Source organism: Monodon monoceros, unplaced genomic scaffold (assembly GCF_005190385.1).
Source record: "Monodon monoceros isolate NGI ecotype Baffin Bay Population unplaced genomic scaffold, NGI_Narwhal_1 Super_Scaffold_21, whole genome shotgun sequence".
Classification (NCBI taxonomy): Eukaryota; Metazoa; Chordata; class Mammalia; order Artiodactyla; family Monodontidae; genus Monodon; species Monodon monoceros.
The window spans coordinates 91,103,304-91,122,378 of record NW_021703778.1 but is presented as its reverse complement, the minus strand read 5'-3'; the positions used below and the strand labels follow the sequence as shown (position 1 = coordinate 91,122,378).

At 37.4% G+C, this 19,075-nt stretch overlaps 1 protein-coding gene and 1 non-coding gene across 2 annotated transcripts in view; one reads left to right on the top strand and one right to left on the bottom strand.

The window, feature by feature from the left end:
* KNL1 (kinetochore scaffold 1) overlaps positions 1–19,075 on the top strand; it is a 63,141-nt gene that overhangs the window by 20,340 nt on the left and 23,726 nt on the right. Inside the window, exons 8-14 of the mRNA XM_029239818.1 lie at positions 520–553; positions 2,776–2,813; positions 8,869–8,921; positions 9,742–14,835; positions 17,883–18,024; positions 18,417–18,484; positions 18,872–18,970. Of these exons, the coding sequence (XP_029095651.1) occupies positions 520–553; positions 2,776–2,813; positions 8,869–8,921; positions 9,742–14,835; positions 17,883–18,024; positions 18,417–18,484; positions 18,872–18,970 (5,528 nt within the window). The remainder of the gene's footprint in view (positions 1–519; positions 554–2,775; positions 2,814–8,868; positions 8,922–9,741; positions 14,836–17,882; positions 18,025–18,416; positions 18,485–18,871; positions 18,971–19,075) is intronic.
* Positions 3,152–3,224, bottom strand: TRNAG-ACC. Its single transcript has one exon. It is a non-coding gene; the product is annotated as a tRNA-Gly (tRNA).

Here is a 19,075-nt window from a genome sequence, read left to right as displayed (position 1 = left end):
TAAGGGAAAAAATGTCATGAAGAACCTAGGGGTTAGACAGGAATAAAGACACAGACCTACTAGAGAATGGGCTTGAGGATATGGGAAGGGGGAAGGGTAAGCTGTGACAAAGCGAGAGAGAGGCATGGACATATATACACTACCAAATGTAAGGTAGATAGCTAGTGGGAAGCAGCCGCATAGCCAGGGAGATCAGGGAGATCAGCTTGGTGCTTTGTGACCGCCTGGAGGGGTGGGATAGGGAGGGTGGGAAGGAGGGAGATGCAAGAGGGAAGAGATATGGGAACATATGTATATGTATAACTGATTCACTTTGTTATAAAGCAGAAACTAACACACCATTGTAAAGCAATTATACTCCAATAAAGATGTAAAAAAAAAAAAAAAGTGTAACTTGAGCCATGGGGGGCAGAATGAAAGGTACATCGTTAGTATTTTTTTTATTGTTAATGTCCTTATGCAATTTTTCTAATGCTTAATCAGTGTATTGAAAAACTTTAATCTTTTCTCTATTTATAGAAACAGAAGCAGGAGGAAATGTCCTATTTATGCAGTAAGTAAAAAAATGTGATGTAAATTATACTTTAAAACTTGTTTATTCCTATTAAATGAAGTGTTTTTAAAGTTAAAATTCTTTTTGTTTTTTATTTCCATTCCCTTTTGTGGAATACTTAGGATTAATTCAGAAAACAAATTCTTTGCATAATTTAATATACTGCTATAGTTGATAAGTATGTGCATTGTACACCTTATCCTATTAAGAGGGATGAAACGTTCTACTTTCATATATAAATCCTCAAATACATGAGCTAGTACAAAACAATAAATACCAAGTCCTCAGATTTTTTTCATTAAACTAGTTTTTCTTATTATAACATTAATACAAAAATTAAATAGCAGTAGGCTTGAACAAATGAAAACATGCTTATCTTAATCATAAGAGAAATACAAACTTAGACTATATTGAGACATAATTTTTCATCTAATCAGTTAAGAATATAGGTAAAAAGTCTCATTGCTAGTGGGTATATATTGCAGAAGGCAATTGGCAATATCATTCAAAATTTTAAATGCACATGCTCTTTGGCTCAGAGATTTCATCTCTGAATTTATCTTACCAATACACTTGTAAATGTGTGAAATGATGATATAAAGTTATTCACTGTAACATTTATTTTAATAGTAAAAGATGTAAAAGATCCTAAATGTCCATCAGTAAGGGACTGGTTAAATAAATTACAGTTTTTCCATGTAATTGACTAGTGTTGAGCTGGAAAAAAAAAAAAGATTCTCGTTATATATTGACACAGAAAAATCTCTAGGCCATATTACTTAGGCTCCTCACAGATAACCACTGTTGATAATTTTGGATGTCCTTGCAGAAATTTTATATGTATATCCAAGTGCATGGTTTATCTTTAGCTTTTTTTTTTTTTAGACAAGACAAAAATGGGATCACTCAATGTCTTTGGCACTTTCCATGTTGTTACATGTAGATCTACCTCAGTCTATTATAATCTGTTGTATGTCTGCACCAACATTTAGTCAGCTCCCCATTGATGGACATTTGGGTTAACTTTTTTTTGGCCACGCCCTGGGATCTTAGTTCCCCAGCCAGGGATTGAACCCGGGTCCCCTGCAGTGGAAGCGCGGAGTCCTAACCGCTGGACTGCCAGGGAATTCCCTGGGTTGTTTCCTTTGACTTACCTTTTTTTTTTTAAAGCTAAATTTCTAGAAAATGAGTTGCTTTACAGGTCATTCGTTTTTTCGTTGTTTTTTTTTAAATTTATTTTAATTTTGGCTGCGTTGGGTCTCCGTTGCTACGCTCAGGCTTTCTCTATTTGCGGGGAGCCGGGGCTACTCTTCATTGCAGTGCAGGCTTCTCACTGCAGTGGCTTCTCTTGTGGCAGAGCACTGGCTCTAGGCGTGTGGGCTTCAGTAGTTGTGGCACGTGGGCTCAGTAGTTGTGGCTCCGGGGCTCTAGAGCGCAGGCTCAGCAGTTGTGGCTCACAGGCTTAGCTGCTGTGAGGAATATGGGATCTTCCTGGACCAGGGCTTAAACCCGTGTCCCCTGTGTTGGGCAGGAGGATTCTTAATCACTGCACCACCAGGGAAGCCCCTACAGGTCATTCTTTAAAAAAAAAAATAGGGAATTCCCTGGCGGTCCAGCTGTTAGGACTCCATGCTTCCACTGCAGGGGACCCGGGTTCAATCCCTGGTCAGGGAATTAAGATCCCGCAAGCCTCGTGGCACGGCCAAAAAAAAAAAATTATTTTTAATAAAAAATTAGAAAAAGCAAGCAGCATGTATTAAACATATTTTATAGTGTTCTTGAAATTTAGATATCTGAAAAAATTTAATGGTAAGGTCCTTTAATTGCCTTGTAATTTTTTCTGCCAGTATTAGATGTCTTTTTTTTTTTTTTTTAAATTTATTTTTTGCGGTACGCGGTCCTCTCACTGTTGTGGCCTCTCCCGCTGCGGAGCACAGGCTCTGGACGCGCAGGCCCAGCGGCCATGGCTCACGGGCCCAGCCGCTCCGCGGCATGTGGGATCTTCCCGGACCGGGGCACGAACCCGTGTCCCCTGCATCAGCAGGCGGGCGCTCAACCACTGCGCCACCAGGGAAGCCCAGATGAGTCTTTTTTTAAAGATGTCTTTGGAGTTTTCTGCCAGTCACCCTGCGAAAACCTATTGCCTACCCTACTCTTTCAACTGTTGTGATTCTTGGTAATTGTCCAGAGTATAGATTTTTAAATTACTTTATAATTTTTAGGAATAAGAATCCAGAAGATAACTACTGTGAGATAACTGGTGAGCATGATCAGAGTACTTTTCTTATCATACGTTTTTCTCTTTATCTAGATTCCTTGAAAAGTAGTATGTAAGAGAACCATGAACAAAAAATGTAGAGAAAGTGTTCTTCTTTACACAAAATCTTTAATTTAAAATTTCACAAACTTACTAATATTTCTTTCAAACCTGCTGTTCCTGTTGTTCTCTGCCTTGAACTCCCACTCACTGTCATTCACTCAAGTCAGGAATTGAGTCATGTTTTACCTTTTCCTCCTTTCCCCATATCCATTTGGCCCTATTCTCTTTGATTTTTTTTTTTTTCTTTTTTTCTGGCTGTGCAGCTTGCGGTATCCTAGTTCCCAGACCAGGGATCGAACCTGGACCTCCTGCAGTGGTAGCGAGGAGTCCTAACCACTGGACCACCAGGGAATTCCTCAGGCCCTATTCTCTTTCAATTCTGTCTCCAAAATATCTGTCCCATCTGTTAGTTATTCTCTGTTCCTTCTGCCTGTATTTGAATTCAAGCCCTCGCTGTTCTTTCTTGAGCTATTGTATTTAGTTTCTTATCCTTCTAGTCCATTCTACATATTTCTAAATCTTATCATATTACCTCCCAGCTTACAATTGTTCAGTGACACTATTTTGCGTACCGGATAAAACCCACACTCTTTAGCATAAACTTGGAAAACCTTTTATAATTTTTTTCTCCAAGTTTATCTCCAGCCCTTTATAGGCATCCTGTGCTCTAGCCCATGAATAACTACTTGCAGTTTCCCATGTGGACTTTTTTCCTGCCTGTATCCATTTGTAAATGCTATTTCCTCTGCCTAAAGTGATCTTCCTAATACAGTTTGTCTAACAGTCTTCTCATCTTTCACTTAACTTAGCTTTTCACTTAGCTTAACTTTAGTGCTTTCAAAGTAGCCAGTCCACAAACTGTTATAGTCCTTGACAGAAAAGGAACTTGCAATAGAATGTAAACCAACTATGGCAGTAAGCTACTGTTTAGTTAGCGGCATTTTTTTCTTAGCAAAGCTCTACTGATGAAAGGAATTTTACATCAGCTGCAAGCTCCTTATCTCAAAATGAATTAATTAATTGATAATAAGCAGTTCACCATCTGGCAACATACGTTAAGTAATACTGGCTTAAATCAAGCCTTCACTGACAAAACCAAGGAGTTAGTCACTCTGTTTTGTGCTCTTACAACACCCCTTTTATTTCTTAGTCTATTGTAGGGTTTTTTTAATATAAATTTATTTATTTTTATTTTTGGCTGCGTTGGGCCTTTGTTGCTGCACATAGGCTTTCTCTAGTTGCTGCAAGTGGGGGTTACTCTTCGTTGTGGTGCACAGGCTTCTCATTGCGGTGGCTTCTCTTGTTGTGGAGCACGGGCTCTAGGGCGTGTGGGCTCAGTAGTTGTGACTTGCGGGCTCTAGAGTGCAGGCTCAGTAGTTGTGGCGCATGGGCTTAGTTGCTCCACGGCCTGTGGGATCTTCCCAGACCAGGGCTCAAACCCCTGTCCCTTGCATTGGCAGGCAGATTCGTAACCACTGTGCCACCAGGGAAGTCCCTATTGTAGAATTTATCATGCTGTATTTTAGGTATTTACTTTTGGCTCTCTTATTAAACTAGGAACTCTTTTGAGTCCAGAAATTTTGTCTTGTTCTTTGTGCTTTAGTATATGGTTGAGTTCTGGGGCACATAATAGGTTCTGAAACAATATTTGTTAAGTAAATGACAAGAATGGAAGCTGGATATGTAAATAAAGCTTTAATATAAAGCCCATAATTACTTCATCATATTCAGTCGAGGTTGCCATAAACTCTTTGAAATATTCTAAATATTTACCTTTAAACTTAAGAATTTTTAAATGTATTTCCTGTTTCATTATAGCATCTTCAGTCCCTTCCTATTTCCAACATCCAGTTTGTTACCTAAACCTTTATATTTCAGTTCTAGAATGTCTTTTTTTCTTTTTTCAACTTCCACTCTTTTTATTTATTTTTTTACACAGCAGTTCTTATTAGTCATCCATTTTATACATATTAGTGTATATATATCAATCCCATTCTCCCAATTTATCATACCACCACCCCCACCACCACTTTCCCCCCTTGGTGTCCATACGTTTGTTCTCTACATCCGTGTCTCTATTTCTTCCCTGCAAACCGGTTCATCTGTACCATTTTTATAGGTTCCACATGGATGCGTTAATACACGATACTTGTTTTTCTCTTTCTGACTTACTTCACTCTGTATGACAGTCTCTAGATCCATCCACGTCTCTACAAATGACCCAATTTCGTTCCTTTTTATGGCTAAGTAATATTCCATTGTATATGTGTACCACATCTTGAGGTGGGCTTGTATTGCTATAAACTTCCCTCTTAGAACAGGTTTTGCTGCATCCCATAGGTTTTGGATCATCATGTTTTCATTGTCATTTGTCTCTAGGTATTTTTTGATTTCCTCTTTGATTTCTTCAGTGATCTCTTGGTTATTTAGTAACATATTGTTTAGTCTCCATGTGCTTATGTTTTTTACATTTTTTTCCCTGTAATCGATTTCTAATCTCATAGCATTGTGGTCGGAAAAGATGCTTGATATGATTTCAATTTTCTTAAATTTACTGAGGCTTGATTTGTGACCCAAGATGTGATCTATCCTGGAGAATGTTCCGTGTGCACTTGAGAAGAAAGTGTAATCTGCTGTTTTTGGATGGAATGTCCTAAAGATATCAATTAAATCTATCTGGTCTATTGTGGCATTTAAAGCTTGTGTTTCCTTATTAATTTTCATTTTGGATGATCTGTCCATTGGTGTAAGTGAGGTGTTAAAGTCCCCCACTATTATTGTGTTACTGTCGATTTCCTCTTTTATAGCTGTTAGCAGTTGCCTTATGTATTGAGGTGCTCCTATGTTGGGTGCATATATATTTATAATTGTTATATCTTCTTCTTGGATTGATCCCTTGATCATTATGTAGTGTCCTTCCTTGTCTCTTGTAACATTCTTTATTTTAAAGTCTATTTTATCTGATATGCGTATTTCTACTCCAGCTTTCTTTTGATTTCCATTTGCATGGAATATCTTTTTCCATCCCCTCACTTGCAGTCTGTATGTGTCCCTAGGTCTGAAGTGGGTCACTTGTAGACAGCATATATATGGGTGTTGTTTTTGTATCCATTCAGCAAGCCTGTGTCTTTCGGTTGTAGCATTTAATCCATTCACGTTTAAGGTAATTATCAATGTTTATGTTCCTGTTACCATTTTCTTAATTGTTATGGGTTTGTTTTTGTAGGTCCTTTTCTTCTCTTGTGTTTCCCACTTAGAGAAGTTCCTTTAGCATTTGCTGTAATGCTGGTTTGGTGGTGCTGAATTCTCTTAGCTTTTGCTTGTCTGTAAAACTTTTGATTTCTCTATCGAATCTGAATGAGATCCTTGCCGGGTAGAGTAATCTTGATTGTAGGTTCTTCCCTTTCTTCACTTTAAATATATCATGCCACTCCCTTCTGGCTTGTAGAGTTTCTTCTGAGAAATCAGCTGTTAACCTTATGGGAGTTCCCTTGTATGTTATTTGTTGTTTTTCCCTTGCTGCTTTCAATAATTTTTCTTTGCCTTTAATTTTTGCCAATTTGATTACTGTGTGTCTCAGCTTGTTTCTCCTTGGGTTTATCCTGTATGGGACTCGCTGCGCTTCCTGGACTTGGGTGGCTATTTCCTTTCCCACGTTAGGGAAGTTTTCGACTATAATCTCTTCAAATATTTTCTTGCATCCTTCCTCTCTCTCTTCTCCTTCTGGGACCCCTATAATGTGAATGTTGTTACATTTACTGTTGTCCCAGAGGTCTCTTAGGCTGTCTTCATTTCTTTTCATTCTTTTTTCTTTATTCTGTTCTGCAGCAGTGAATTCCACCATTCTGTCTTCCAGGACACTTCTCTGTTTTTCTGCCTCAGTTATTCTGCTATTGATTCCTTCTAGTGTAGTTTTCATTTCAGTTATTGTATTGTTCATCTCTGTTTGTTTGTTCTTTAATTCTTCTAAATCTTTGTTAAACATTTCTTGCATCTTCTCAATCTTTGCCTCCATTCTTTTCCCGAGGTCCTGGATCATCTTCACTATCATTATTCTGAATTCTTTTTCTGGAAGGTTGCCTATCTCCACTTCATTTAGTTGTTTTTCTGGGGTTTTATCTTGTTCCTTCATCTAGTACATAGCCCTCTGCCTTTTCATCTTGTCTATCTTTCTGTGAATGTGGTTTTGTCCCACAGGCTGCAGGATTGTAGTTCTCCTTGCTTCTGCTGTCTGCCCTCTGGTGGATGAGGCTATCTAAGAGGCTTGTGGAAGTTTCCTGATGGGAGGGACTGGTGGTGGGTAGAGCTGGGTGTTGCTCTGGTGGGCAGAGCCCAGTAAAACTTTAATCCGCTTGTCTGCTGATGGGTGGGGCTGGGTTCCCTCCCTGTTGGTTGTTTGGCCTGAAGCGACCCAACACTGGAGCCTACCCGGCTCTTTGGTGGGGCTAATGGTGCACTCTGGGAGGCATCACGCCAAGGAGTACTTCCCAGAACTTCTGCTGCAAGTGTCCTTGTCCTCATGGTGAGCCACAGCCACCCCCTGCCTCTGCAGGAGACCCTCCAACACTAGCAGGTAGGTCTGGTTCAGTCTCCTATGGGGTCACTGCTCCTTCCCCTGGGTCCCGATGCTATACTACTTTGTGTGTGCCCTCCAAGAGTGGAGTCTCTGTTTCCCCCAGTCCTGTCGAAGTCCTGCAATCAAATCCCGCTAACCTTCAAAGTCTGATTCTCTAGGAATTCCTCCTCCCATTTGCCAGAGCCCCGGGTTGGGAAACCTGACATTGGGCTCAGAACCTTCACTCCAGTGGGTGAACTTCTGTGGTATAAGTGTTCTCCAGTTTGTGAGTCACCCACCCAGAAGTTATGGGATTTGATTGTATTGTGATTGCAGCCCTCCTACCGTCTCATTGTGGCTTCTCCTTTGTCTTTGGATGTGGGGTATCTTTTTTGGTGAGTTCCACTGTCTTCCTGTCAATGATTGTCCAGCAGCTAGTTGTGATTCTGGTGCTCTCGCAAGAGGGAGTGAGCGCACGTTCTTCTACTCCGCCATCTTGAACCAATCTCTAGTTCTAGAATGTCTTGAGTCTAATCCCTTATTTCCATTCTTATTGTCTCTTGCCCTAAGACAAACTCTCAACATGTTGTATCTGAACTTTTAGAGTAGCTTCCTCATTGGTTTATCTTCTCTTGAATCTTCTTTCTTCTCCTTCTCTTGAATTATTTTTATAAAATGCACGTCTCATCCTGGAAACATTTAGACTCCTTAACATAGAATAAAAGATGCCTCAGAATCTTACCCTAATATCTTGGTCTTTTTTTGTTTTTTTTTAATTGGAGTATAGTTGTTTTACAATATTGTCTTAGTTTCTGCTGTACAGCAAGGTGAATCAGCCACACGTATGTATATATCCCCTCTTCCTTGGATTTCCTTCCCATTTAGGTCACCACAGAGCATTGAGTAGAGTTCCCTGTGCTATACAGTCTATTCTCATTAGTTATCTGTTTTATACGTAGTAGTGTTTGTATGTCAATCCCCATCTCCCAATCCATCCCACCCTTCCTTCCCCCCTTGGTATCCATACATTTGTTTTCTGTGTCTGTCTGCTTTGCAAATAAGTTCATCTATGCTATTAACATTTTGGTCTTATCAGTTGGTACTCTTTACTATGTAACTTCTACTATCCAGGAAATAAAAATGGAGAAGTGAAGGAGGAAAAAAAGTAGTCCACACTTTCCACTTTTAGAATCCCACCTTCTAAAAATCTCTACCACATTCGAAAAGTATTTTAATCACACAGAGAATACAGTAATCACTGAACTCTCCGTCTCTAAAATGGGAAAATTTTAAAGTCTCAGTGAAATTTAGGAAGGACTTAGTAACTGAAAAAACTTTAGTAAATACTTGTAGCTGATGAAATTCCTAAGAAAAGGGAAGTCAGGCTCTTGGTGATATATATTTTTGTCATTGACTGTAGTTTTTCTTTTTACTTAATAGGGATGAATACATTGCTTTGTGCTCCCATTCAGACCCAGATGCCCCAGAAAGAGGTATGAGTTCATGCAAGTGCCTTCATATTTTAATCTTATTTGATAGTTACAACTTTTAAAACACAAAAAATTTCATGTTAGTGACATGATTTAGGGATTACTTACCAAAATGGGCCAACATAGACTGGAAAAACTACGTACCTTTCCAGTTAACTAAGTATAGTTAAATCACTGCCAGTTTAAATAATAGGGAAATATGTTAATTATATAAGGACTTCTCAACTTTAATGGGCATGTGAATCATCTCAGGATTTTATTAAAATATAGATTCTTATCCAGCAGATCTGCGGTAGGTCCTGAAATTCTATACTTCTAACAGTCTCCTAGGTGATACTAATGCACTGGTCCACAGACCATACTTTGAGCAATAAAGAGTTAGACCATGTCCTCACAAGTAAAACCACTGCATTCAAGGACAGCTCAACCACCCAAGAGTATAGAGTGTACTATAAATTAGCCATCGTGCACTTATTCCTTCCAAGTCTTAGAATGAGAATGACCTATCTAATATAACAATTAGAATTTACATTATAGTTACATTTGCTATTGTCAGTCTTTTCATTTTTTACTCAGTCTAGTGGGTGAATAATTAACTTTTAATTTGTTCAGAAACACTAAAAGTATTCACAGACTTCAGAAAAAAATTTAAATAACAAATTCTGTGCTGCACACCACACCATTGATTCAAACAAACCAATGTAACATGAAACCATCATCTAGGATTGTTTATATAATACTCCTTCTATATAGTACATGTTATAAAATACCTTTTTAGAAGTTTGCATTTGATTTGATCTCTTATATTTTCCTTTCTTTGTAGATTTCAATTACAGAATACAACCATGAAAGGAAACATGCAAATGACCAGACAGTCATCTTTTCAGATGAAAACCAGATGGACCTGACAGCAAGTCATACTGTGATGATTACCAAAGGCCTTTTAGATTGTACCAAAAGTGAAAAATCCACCAAGATAGATACCACATCATTTCTGGCTAACTTAAAGCTCCACATTGAGGATTCAAGAATGAAGAAAGAATTAAATTTTTCTGGGGATCAAAGCACTTTTTCAGAAAAGAAAATAAATTTCAATGACTTCGTAAAAAGATTGAAAACAGGAAAATCGAATGCTTCTCCTTTTATAGGACCTGATAAAGAAAATTCTGAGATGCCTATTCATTACAAAGAATCAAATAGGGCCTCTTCTATGCATCAAATGCATGTATCTCTTAGTGTAGATGCAAATAGCAGTAATATGACTAGGCTCTTTAGAGAACAAGACGATGGGATGAATTTTACCCAATGTCATACAGCCAATATTCAGACTTTGGTTCCCACATCCAGTGAGCCCAGCTTAAGGGAATTTAAAGGTGATGATATTACAATTTATGGCAATGACTTTATGGACCTGACAATTAACCACACTATACAGAAGTTACCTTCAGCAGATAATCCGTCTGAAATAGAAAATCAAACTCAGAATGTAATGATGGATGTTTCAACAGGTCATGGAGCTAAAGCACTAGGACAGAAGACAGTCTTTAAGAATAAACCAAATGATGCTTTTCAAGACCCTTCCTTAAACCCTGAAGGTGACATACATATTACCAGCAGTCATATTACAGGGACAGAAATTCAGACAGTCACACAGACTTCCAACCAGGACGTCAGAACATTGGCCATGATCCCAGAATCTAAACGTTCCAGTCCAGCTATTCAAGATTATAAGACATTTTTCTATTCTAGTTGTAATGATGCCATGGAACTGACCAAGTGTTTCTCAAGTATGAGAGAGGAGAAGAATTTGCTAAAGCATGACAGGAGTTATTCTAAAATGTATCCCAATCCAGATGCCATCTCTCTTCTCAGAGAGAATACGATTTATTCGGGAGAAGAAAGCATGGACATTACCAAGAGTCACACAGTTGCAATAGATAATCAATTTTTTAAACAAGTTCAGACAAATGTACAAATAGCAGCTGCACCAGTATCTGAAAAAGAAATGATGATCCAAAATCACATAATCATGTCAGAGGATGGGGAAATGAATATAAATTATAGCTCAGTTCCTCATGTATCTAAGGAAAGATTACAGCAGAGCCTGGAAAATCCTTTATTTACTTCATTGACTGACAAAAGGACTGAAATCTTCACAGATGAAAATATGGATTTGACTAAAAGTCACATAGCTAATGTAGGAAGTCAGTTTCCTCTTGCATCTTACAGTCTGGCATCTGAGAATACCAGTAAATCTCACTCTCACGGCATAAGCCCTTCAGATGAATGGGAAGAAATGACTAAAGGTCATATTGAACCATCCCGACAACCAAACATAATATCTAAAAACATCCCAACTGACACATGGGACAAAGGAAAAGATCAAGTTTTGAATATTTCACCCTATCTTGATAAAGATTCTCCTCAGCCACCTGATATTAACCAGAACATAGCAACAAGCCATAATATAGTATACTCTGGTGGAGATCTTGATAAACAAGTAACACTGAGAAATAATAGAAATACAATTTCTTGTGAGCAATCTTTGTTTCCTACTACAAAGCCATTGTTTTCATCAGAAGGACAGTCTGCCATGAGAAATCATAATACTGCTGTTAATAGTCAAACAGTGAAACCTGTACCAGACCAGAATTCTAAACTGCCTGAGCCACTGAGGAAAAGTTTAGGCAGTCCCACGCCTGACTGTTTTCATGAGAAGATAATTATTTGTTCAGAGAAGGAGCAAAATATGGACCTAACCAAGAGTCATACTGTTGTCATTGGATTTGGTCCTTCTGAAGTACTAGAACTAGGTAAGACTAATTTAGAAAACACTAACAACCAGCTAACAACAGTAAACAGACAGAAAGCTGTAAAAGTTGAAAAATGTAATGAAAGTCCGATAGAAAAAACTGGAGTATTTATTTCTAATGATATCATGGGTGTGTTGAAGGACAAAACTGGAATTCTGAATGAAAAGCAAGATGTCAAAATTTGTGAAAGGAAAAGTCTTGGCAGACTAAAAATTGATAAGACTGTTGTATTTTCAGAGGGAGATGAGAATGATATGGATATCACCAAGAGTTACACAGTGGAAATAAATCATAGACCTTTACTAGATGAACATGATTCCCATTTGGTGCCTTTGGCAGGAACTTCTAAAACTGTTTTGTATACATGTGGGCAGGATGACATGGAGGTCACCAGAAGTCACACAACTGCTATAGAATGTAAAACTATCTCACCAGATAAAATAACTACTAGGCCTGTGGACAAAACTGTAATGTTTATAGATAATCATGATGAACTAGAGATGACAAAGTCCCATACTGTTTTCATTGACTACCAAGCAAAGGAGAAAACTATGCTTCCAGACAGCTCTAACTTTGAACTATCCAAAAGAAAAAGCCTAGAAAAATCAAAAGTGACACCTAATCCTGCTAAGGAGGGTGTTTTCTTTCCGGACAATGGTGAAAGTGATCATTCAGTAGCAAAAGTCAGCCAGCTAACATTACCGGGGGAATGGTCTAATAGTGATCCTTTAGAGAAAGCTGAAGCATTTTTAGCTGCTGATAACATGGAAGTGTCTAAATCAACCATTTGGAAAAATGACAAAAATGTACAAAAGCCTGGATTTCTGAATGAATCTCTATCAGGCAAAAGTCAGAGAAGGAAGAGCCTTAGACTCAAAAATGACAAGACCATTGCATTTTCAAAGAATGACAGAAATGGTGTGGATGTCGTCCAGAGTTGTACAGTGGAAATAAATAACAAAGGTGTCCTGGAAGATAGAGAGGACTCCCATTGGGTGCCTTTGGAAGGAACTTCTAATACTGTTTTATATACATGTGGCCAGGATGATATGGAGATTACCAGAAGTCATACAACTGCCTTAGAATATAAACCTCTCTCACCAGATAAAAGAACCACTGGGCCTATGGACAAAACTGTTATGTTTGTAGATAATCACAGTGATCTGGAAGTTACTAAGTCCCACACTGTTTTCATTGATTGTCAAGCCATGGAGAAAATACTTCAAGAGTACCCTAAATTTGGAATAGCAAAAGGAAAAACCTTGGGTGTTTCTTTTCCTAAGGATGGTAGCTCTGTTCAAGAAATCACTAAAGAACAAGCACTGGCTGTAGAAAACAAAACTGTTCTTCACACTGAGCAAAAGCATCATGTGATACCCTTTGTTCCTACTAATACATTGTCTGGGGGTCAAGGTGAGACAGAAGTCAAATTCCATAGCACTGCTGTGGATGAAGAGGTCATGAAAGTTGTAGTCCAGGCCCATGTATTGGAAAAAGCCAAAATTGAAAGCTGTCACTTAAATAGTACAGATAGAAGAAATGTGGGTTTTACAGGCAGTTCTGCAGCTGCTGTTTGTGGATCCGGTGATAATTATTCCTGTTTACCTAATGTTTCCTTTTTTGATAATTTGGAGGAGAATGGCATGCCTTTATGTGATAAAAATGATGTAAAAGCCAGTCATTGCCCAGTGCAAAATGAGCTTCCTTATGCAAACAATTTAGCTAGTGAATATTATTTGAAATCTGAGGGACTGCCTCTTTCTGCTCCTTGTTCTTTGTTAGAGAAGGAAAAAGTTGTTCAAACCAGTACCCAAGGACAGTTAGACTGTGTCCTAACAGTACTCAAAGATCAAGATCTGATTAAGGAGCCCCCAAATCTATTAGCTAATGAAACTTCAGTATATGGTGAAGATTTGGGGGAGATGACTAAACTTAACTCAAAGCGAGTATCTTGTAAGCTTCCAAAGGATCAAATGGAGGCCTTTGTTGATAATGCAGAGCATAGTTTAAAGAAGACCTTTGTTGATGATGTTTGTGTTGCTCCTCAGCATCATCTGTCAGCCCAGCAACATCCATTACCTCAACAAGGACAGAGTATTGTCAGTAAAGATGAAACAATATTGTCTAAAGTGGGAAATAAGAATTTAAATATTGTTAGAGGAAATGCCTCTGAACCCATATGTGAAAACGATTCCACAATGCTCAATAATGAGAAACAGTTTACTATGGCCTGTAAAAAAGAACTAAAGAAAAATATTCAAACAGCTAAATGTAATACAGCTATAGATTTCCACAGTAACTCAGACTTGACTAAGCAAGTTATTCAAACTCATATCAATCCTAGAGAAGCATCAGATCCTGTAATTGCATCTAATGCTGCAACTTTTAGTAGTATCAAACCACATCTGAATAATTTGAATGAAAAAACTGAAGAATTTTTAGATTTCCAACCAGTTCATATACCACCTTCTCCAGAACAATTACTTGAATTAGTAAATAAGGCACACAGTAATATGAGTATAGTGCAAGCTACAGAAATACATAATGTTAACATAGTGTCCAGCAGTGTTAAAGATGATAAGGATGAAGAAAATAAAATTTCTCATAATGGAGCTGAAACCATCTCTGTACCATTAATGACGACTATAAAAGATAAAGTGAGGAGATGTTCTTTGGGAATATTTTTGCCCAGATTGCCAAACAGGAGAAATTGTAGTGTCACTGGTATTGATGACCTGAAGCTGATTCCAGGAGACACAACTGATTTAAATAACTTAGAAACTCAGCCAGTCTCCAGTAAACATTCAGACACTGGATTTGTTGCAGCTAAACTGAACTTAAGTCCATCTCAATATATAAATGAGGAAAATCTTCCTATATATCCGGGTGAGATTAATTCCTCAGACTCTATTAGCATAGATACTGAGGAAAAGGCTTTGACTGAGACATACCAAAAAGAGATTTCACCATCTGAAAATAAACTGGAAGAAACCTGCAATAGCCAAAAAAGAACCTGGGTACAAGAAGAAGAAGATGATATTCAGGATGAGAAAAAAATCAGAAAAAGTGAAATTAGGTTTAGTGATACCGCACAAGATCAGGAGGTGAGCTCTGTCTTGAATTAAGAAATGTTCTTGATTTTTTATGAGTATTCTTGAATTTTAATTTTAGTCTCGGGTAACCAGGACTTGATTATTCCCAATTATATTTATTTATATATATATGCCTGGAGAAATATTCCTATGTAGAATCTTAAGAAATTAATTGACTAGCAGTTAGACTTAAACACAATTTGAAGTGACAAATGGTCACAAAAAATGAAATGGAAAATAGTACAAAAATATCAAAATTGTGTAATTCTAAATATTCTGTCACTTCTAGTGATTTGTCATTTTGGCTTTGCATATTAGAATCTCTAGCCAGGGTATATGTGGTTTGACAAGTCATCTTCAGTGTGAAAATATTTGGAGGGTAAAAAGCTTTTTTATTATGCAAACTGCTTAAAGAAAAGCTGGACTGAATTTTCTTGGCTAGTGAGGATATATAGAAGCTGAAAGTCCATTTCTTTCGAGGATGGGAGAATGCCTAGATCAAGCCCAGTATCTCAAAGTGAAGTAAGTGAGATTTTGTGTTTATTTAAAAGTCATAGAAGGTTCTTTATTTTGCAACATCTAGGCTTTTTGGAAGTCCTGAGGTGACAATGTATGATAAAAAGTAGAGCTAGTGAATTAACCCATTTGTAAATATCTTTGTTATAATTGATAAAAAAGCAACATCTTGGACATGGAATTGTTAAACCCTCAGCTGAGAAATGTACATCAGGACTTGTTCATTAGGTTGGCAGCAGAGGGGCAGAAGGAAGTATAAAGGTAGGGCTAAATGTGGATGTGTTCATATTTAAATTTTGATGATAACCATTGATGTATGTGTGTATCTCTTGGCTATACTATAGGAATACATTAAGTAATTCAGTGGAAACATACCTCCTTGCTAATACTTTAATAGTTTAGATCAGGTAATGAATCTTCTTAGAAGCATTATACTTTACGTACTCTGTTGCATTATGTCTCATTTTTAACTGAACATTAAGGGAATGTAGTATTTTAATCATAACTCTGCCAATATCTTTATCTAGAGGCCTGTTGCCATTTTTGTCTTTTATGAAATTTTTGTTGCCAAGAAAGGCAGGATTACATTTTTTCCTTCCAGATTGAGTTGGTTTTAGTGTATTCTTGGTTATCAAAATACTCATAGCTTTGGGACTTTGAAATGTTAAATATTCATGATGTGTGAAAAAACATGATACATAACTGTATGATCTTAATTACATAAAAATGGATGCTAAGTTTTGTAGGTACACAAACGAGACCTAGGACGACACATCAAACAGTAAACTGCTTGTGATTGTGGATGACTTTGTTTTTTCTTCCTGTGTTTTTTGGTTTCCTATTTTGCACGTGTTAACTTTTAAGAAATAAGTGTTATTTTAAAAACCTTTAAAAAAAAGGCATAGATTTTAAAAGTTGAGGGAACACTGATTTGGATAACTTGTCAGTGAAACTGAGTTTTACAGGTGGAGAAATAAACATTAGAAAGTATAATAGGTTCATAGGGGGCTTCCCTGGTGGTGCAGTGGTTAAGAATCCACCTGCCAATGCAGGAGACATGGGTTCAATCCCTGGTCCAGGAAGATCCCACATGCCACGGAGCAGCTAAGCCCGTGTGCCACAACTACTGAGCCTGCACTCTAGAGCCTGTGTGCCACAACTACTGAAGCCCGCGTGCTTAGAGCCCATGCTCTGCAACAAGAGAAGCCACGACAATGAGAAGCCCACGCACCACAACGAAGAGTAGCCCCAGCTCGCTGCAACTAGAGAAAGCCCGTGCACAGCAAAGAAGACCCAACACAGCCAAAAATAAAAAAACAAATAAATTTATGAAAAAAAAGAAAGAATCATAGGTTCATAGAAACAAAGTTTAAACTCTGTTAAGAAATACGTAAGTAAGCTTAGAAGATGATTTCATTGGTTCTTTAAGGTGAGGTCCTGAGGAAATTGTTCATCTATGAAGCTTTGAGAAAGTTGTAACAGTAATATAAAATGTATAACTGAATAGATTCTATGAAAATTAGTATTATTTTGTTTAATAAATATTTATTGGGGATCTGCTATGTCCTAGGTACTGTTTAAGTCCTGGGAATGCTTCAGTGGGATTTACAGACAAAAATCTGTTCTCATAGAGGTCACATCCTAGCACTTAGACAAGGAATATATTGCCCTTAAAAACATAAGTAGGGCTTCCCTGGTGGCGCAGTGGTTGAGAATCCGCCTGCCAATGCAGGGGACGCGGGTTCAATCCCTGGTCCAGGAAGATCCCACATGCCGCGGAGCAGCTAAGCCCGTGTGCCACAACTAGTGAGCCTGCATGCTGCAACTACTGAAGCCCACATGCCTAGAGCCCGTGCTCCGCAACAAGAGAAGCCACTGCAGTGAGAAGCCTGCGCACCGCAACAAAGAGTAGCCCCCGCTCACCGCAACTAGAGAAAGCCCACGCGCAGCAATGAAGACCCAACTCAGCCAAAAATCAATAAGTAAAATAAATAAATTTATTTTTTTAAAAAATATAAGCAAGTAGGTAGATGAAAATGGCATTTAAGGCTGTAAAGTCGAATGGTTAAAATGGTAAAAGCAGGACCATATGGCTTATTTGACTTCAATCAAAGGAGTCTTGGTCACCTGGGGAAGGAAGTACTAAAGGCTGGAAATAAATGCCTTCTCTGTACTCCAGACAGAGCCATTGTGTACAGCCGGTATTCTCTTCTGGTTTTCTGCAGTGTGGTAGCCCTGACCGTGGTGACTAGTAGTTGAAAAATTGGATAGGTCAACGTTTGGTAGCTCATATGATATGGCTGTAACCTAAATACCTCTGGGAAACATTTGCTTATATAGTGTAATGCACAAAGTTATTTCTATATATTTTTAAATAAAATTACTTTGAACTCTAAAAGCCTTATTCTAATTCTTTATTAAGGTATTTTATATGATTATAGATAAATTTTATAGAAGTATTTCTCAACATTGATCATTTAGTCATTATAAGTATACACTATCATAACATTATTCTTATGATGTTTCTTTACTGGTCATTTCAGATTTTTGATCACCGTGCTGAAGGAGCTATAGATAAAAATGCTAACAACAGTGTGTTGATAAAAAGCCTGAGCAGGACCCCATCTAGTTGCAGCAGTTCTCTGGATTCAGTCAAGGCTGATGGGACCTCTCTGGACTTCAGCAGTAAGACCTTCATGAAGGCTAAATAATAGAAGTCATCTGCTTACTTGACTAATAATAAATGTATTTCAGTTCAGGAGATATTTGAAAGTTATATAAGCTTTTTGGTAGTTGATAAGTAAAGTCATACTTAGTTTATTTTTAATTGTTATTTTAATAAATTGAGAAGTGTATATTATGAAAGTGATTTTCTTAAGAGGCTTATAATTAGTAGAGAAACATATATGGAGCCTTAAAACTGTAATACACTTTGCCCTACAAATGACTGTCTTCCCAGAAAAATCCTAGCGGATAGCTTCAAGAGCTTGAACCACACATAAACCTGAACAATAACTAAAATTAAGTTTACAATTTAATTTTGACTTATTCATCACTTGAATTTGCTTTACTTGTAGCACACCCCAGTAGTCAAATAGAATCACAGTTCCTCAGAGATACCGTTTGTGAAGAGAGCTTGAAGGAGGTATGTTAAAGTAGTTCTCATTTCTAATGCAACTAATTTCCTTATTTTGTTTTCTTTTTAATTTTTTTAAATTATGAAATGTTTCAAATATACAGGAGACTAGTTTTCTTTTTTTTTGTTAAGGATCCAACATGGCAATTAATTATGTGGAGTAGAATCACAATTGGAAGACCTACGTTTTGTTGGTTTTTTTCCCAATTTTACTGTTACTGAATAAACTTAAGAAATAATATTAGATAAAATCTGCTTATGTATAGCTTACAAATATCTGGATAGTGTTTCCACAAATATATGCAAAGCACTTTAAGCCATTTAGAAACAAAGGTGGTGGTTATAGTCAAAATGACTCACCTTGAATGGTCATGCAAACTTTTTTTTTTTCCTCAGAAACTCAAAGATGGGAGAATAACAATAAAGGAGTTCTTTATACTTATTCAGGTCCACATTCTGATACAAAAACCTCGACAGAGCAATCTCCCAACCAAAGTAAGTTCAGTTTCTTGGTAAAATAGTTATCTCAGTTAAAATATATTGTACTTGTTTACTAAACCGCATCAAAGCAAGCATTTATTAAAAAACAAAAAAAGAATC